Source organism: Barbus barbus, assembly GCF_936440315.1.
Source record: "Barbus barbus genome assembly, chromosome: 2".
NCBI lineage: Eukaryota > Metazoa > Chordata > Actinopteri > Cypriniformes > Cyprinidae > Barbus > Barbus barbus.
The window spans coordinates 403,465-406,631 of NC_136730.1; the positions used below are offsets into that span (position 1 = coordinate 403,465).

The following is a 3,167-nucleotide window of genomic DNA, read 5'->3' on the forward strand; positions in this document are numbered from 1 at the left end:
GGCTGAGCACACAGCCTTGTGGGGCCCCTGTGCTCAGTGTGGTAGTGCTCGAGGTGTTGTGGCCAACACGGACTGACTGAGGTCTTCCGGTTAGAAAGTCCAAGATCCAATTACACAGGGAATTGTTAAGGCCCAGCAGGTTTAGTTTATTTATGAGCTGTTGTGGGATTCTTGTGTTGAATGCCAAGCTGAAGTCAATGAACAGCATTCTAACATTGGAGTCTTTGTTTTCTAGGTGGGTAAGAGCCAGGTGGAGGGTAGAGGAAATCACATCGTCCGTAGAGCGGTTTGGACGGTATGCAAACTGAAGCGGGTCGAGTGTGTTGGGGAGGTTTTGATGTTGTGCATGACTAGCCTCTCAAAGCACTTCATCATGATTGGAGTCAGTGCTATGGGACAGTAGTCATTTAGACAGGACACAGGTGATTTCTTTGGTACCGGTATGATTGTTGTGGATTTGAGACATGTGGGGACGACTGCCTGGCTCAGCGAGATGTTGAAGATATCTGTTAGGACATCTGTCAGCTGTGCAGCACTGTCTCTCAGAACACGGCCAGGTATGTTGTCAGGACCCGCAGCCTTGCGTGGGTTAATCCTAGATAGGGTCTTCCTTATGTCGGCTGGAGACAGACAGAGCGCCCGGTCGTTGGGAGGTGTGGGCAGTTTTTGTGCAGGTGTGTCATTCTGCATTTCAAACCGTGAATAAAAGTGGTTGAGTGCATCGGGGAGGGATTTGTCATCATCACAGGCCTGTGGCGAGGGCTTGTAGTCAGTGATGGTCTGAATGGCTTGCCACAGGCTTCGTGTGTCTCTGCTGTCTGTGAAGTGATTATTAATTTTTTTGAGCATATGACCGTTTTGCATTTTTGATGCCACAGGACAGATTGGCTCTTGCTGTTTTGAGGGCTGCTTTATCTCCTGATCTCAATGCTTCATCTCTGGGCTGCGTTCTCCGAAACTACCTTAACGCTACGTCGTTCTTAAGTTGTACCTTAAGAAGTACCTTATCGTTAATAGGTGTTTTCCGAAAACTTCTTAGTTAAGTATACCTTCTGTAAGTCATACGTTCGTAAGGTTGGTCTGGAGCGCTCTTAGCTATACCTTATTGCTGCTGACGGTTCACACCGCTAGTGGCCACCACTACGCAAAAAGCTTTTTTACATCGCAGTTTAATTACACATAGAAAATTTTATATGAACATTTAATATAAAATCTGATTTCGTATTAAAATTACATTTTTACTTTACTTTAAAATTTTACACATAAAATACTTAAGTTGTTATAGCCTACACCCGTATGGAAGTGTTTTCATTAATAAAGTTTCCATACACCAATGGTTGTTAGCTTTTTTAATTACTATCCTAAGGCACATCAGCTGGCGAACCATTTGACAGAAAAGGCTTAGGAGTCTATATAAAGAAAGATGAGTTTACACAAACTTTATAGCTATGGCAGCGAGACAGCGAGTACTTGTTTTAAATCAAAGACGGCGCCGTCCGCGGAGCCAGTTAGTGTATGTCAACTACTTTATAAGAGAACACTTTAGTCCACTGACAACCATGTCAGAAGAGACCATTGTAAAAAATTTTTGCCTGCCACGGGAGCAAATTCTGCAGCTCTTGCATCTTGTTGGCCCAGATTTGTCAAGACAAACTCGACGGAGCTACCCCCTCAGCCCCGAAATTCAGCTGCTGGCGGCTCTTAGTTTTTATGCCGTGGGGAGTTTTCTGGAGGTTGTTGGGGATGGATATGGGCTGAGTAAGACTTCAGTGTGGCTGTGCGTTCACTCAGTCACAAACGTACTGCTTCACCACGCCACTGATTACATACGTATGCCTTTCACAATGCACAAAGTGATGGAGACACATCAAGGCTTCCATGCCATTGCGGGTATCCCGCGAGTAATTGGCCTTGTGGACGGGACACTTATTCCCATCTCCAACCCATCAGCACTCGACCAGGCCTTCATTTGTCGCAAGGGCTTCGCGGCTATCAATGTCCAAGTGGTAGTTGATCACAGGGGAGTGATTACAGACGTAGTGGCAAAGTGGCCTGGTAGCACACACGACAGCTTTGTGTGGGCCAATTCAGCGGTGGGTCAAGACACAGAAAGAAGAGTTTTTGGGCAGAGCATTTTTTTAGGAGACAGCGACTACCCCCTAAGAACATACCTTCTTAATCCAGTCACCAACCCCACCACGCAGTCTGAGCACAGTTACAACGCTGCACATGCCCGTACCCACAACTTGGTGGAGCGCTCGATTGGGCGCTGGAAGATGCGTTTCCGTTGCCTTCATAAATCTGCTGGAGGGTTGCGTCTGAAGCCACAAAGATGTTGTGCAGTAGTAGTAGCTACAGCCATGCTACACAACATTGCAGTTACTGGAGGTGCAGCTTTGCCAGAAGAGATGGAAGAAGAGGAGGAAGAGGAAGCAGGTTTCCACAACCCACCTGAATTACGAGATGCCCTACACGCTGCTGGTGTGCAAACGAGGCACCAAATGATTCACTCTATTTTTGGTTAATATTTTTCAAGCAATTTCTTTGTTTAAATCGACCACTCAGATTCCTCCTTTATTTGTGTGTTTTTCTCTAATAAATTTAAATTGTGCACACAGTTCATTTGTCACCTATTCCCATGCCATTTCACTTAAATGCTGAAACCCCAATCACCTTATTTTTGTTACTTTAGTACTTCAAAAGGTGGTGTCACAATACCTAGGCTACCCGATCTCCTTGCGCTGTGTACCTACTATAGCATGTGTGCTATTTGTACTTACAATTGGCTTTGCATGCATATATAAAAAAAATAAAAAGATACACAGCATTAACCTCGTAGTGAAAATTGATGATGTGGATACGGGTATATTATATACGTGGGAAAAAGTGTCACTCATAAGTTGCTTTTTGCATGCCTAAAAACACCCCAATTAAAAGTAATGTAAACTTCTTACACTTTCATGAGATGGAAAAGGATATTTCCTTTAAAGATGATCTGCAAACCCAACATTGATGACAACAGTTTTGCTTTTAATCGTGTTTTATTTGAAAATACTTTTGAAAGTGAATTTGAAAAGGCACACCACAGAAAACAGAAAAATGTGAATATGCCTGTTACTGGGTCGGCGATGGTTCACCTGTAACGTAAAAGAATAGTTAGATTAAAA

At 44.0% G+C, this 3,167-nt stretch overlaps 1 protein-coding gene across 1 annotated transcript; it reads left to right on the top strand.

Annotated features, from left to right (window-relative positions):
- Nucleotides 1-1,559: 1,559 nt before the first annotated feature.
- LOC306876766 (putative nuclease HARBI1) lies at nucleotides 1,560-2,525 on the top strand (the record flags this gene model as incomplete). Its single annotated transcript, XM_079428168.1, has 1 exon — nucleotides 1,560-2,525. The coding sequence occupies one exon, from the start codon at nucleotides 1,560-1,562 to the stop codon at nucleotides 2,523-2,525; it is 966 nt and encodes a 321-aa protein (XP_079284294.1).
- Nucleotides 2,526-3,167: the final 642 nt, after the last annotated feature.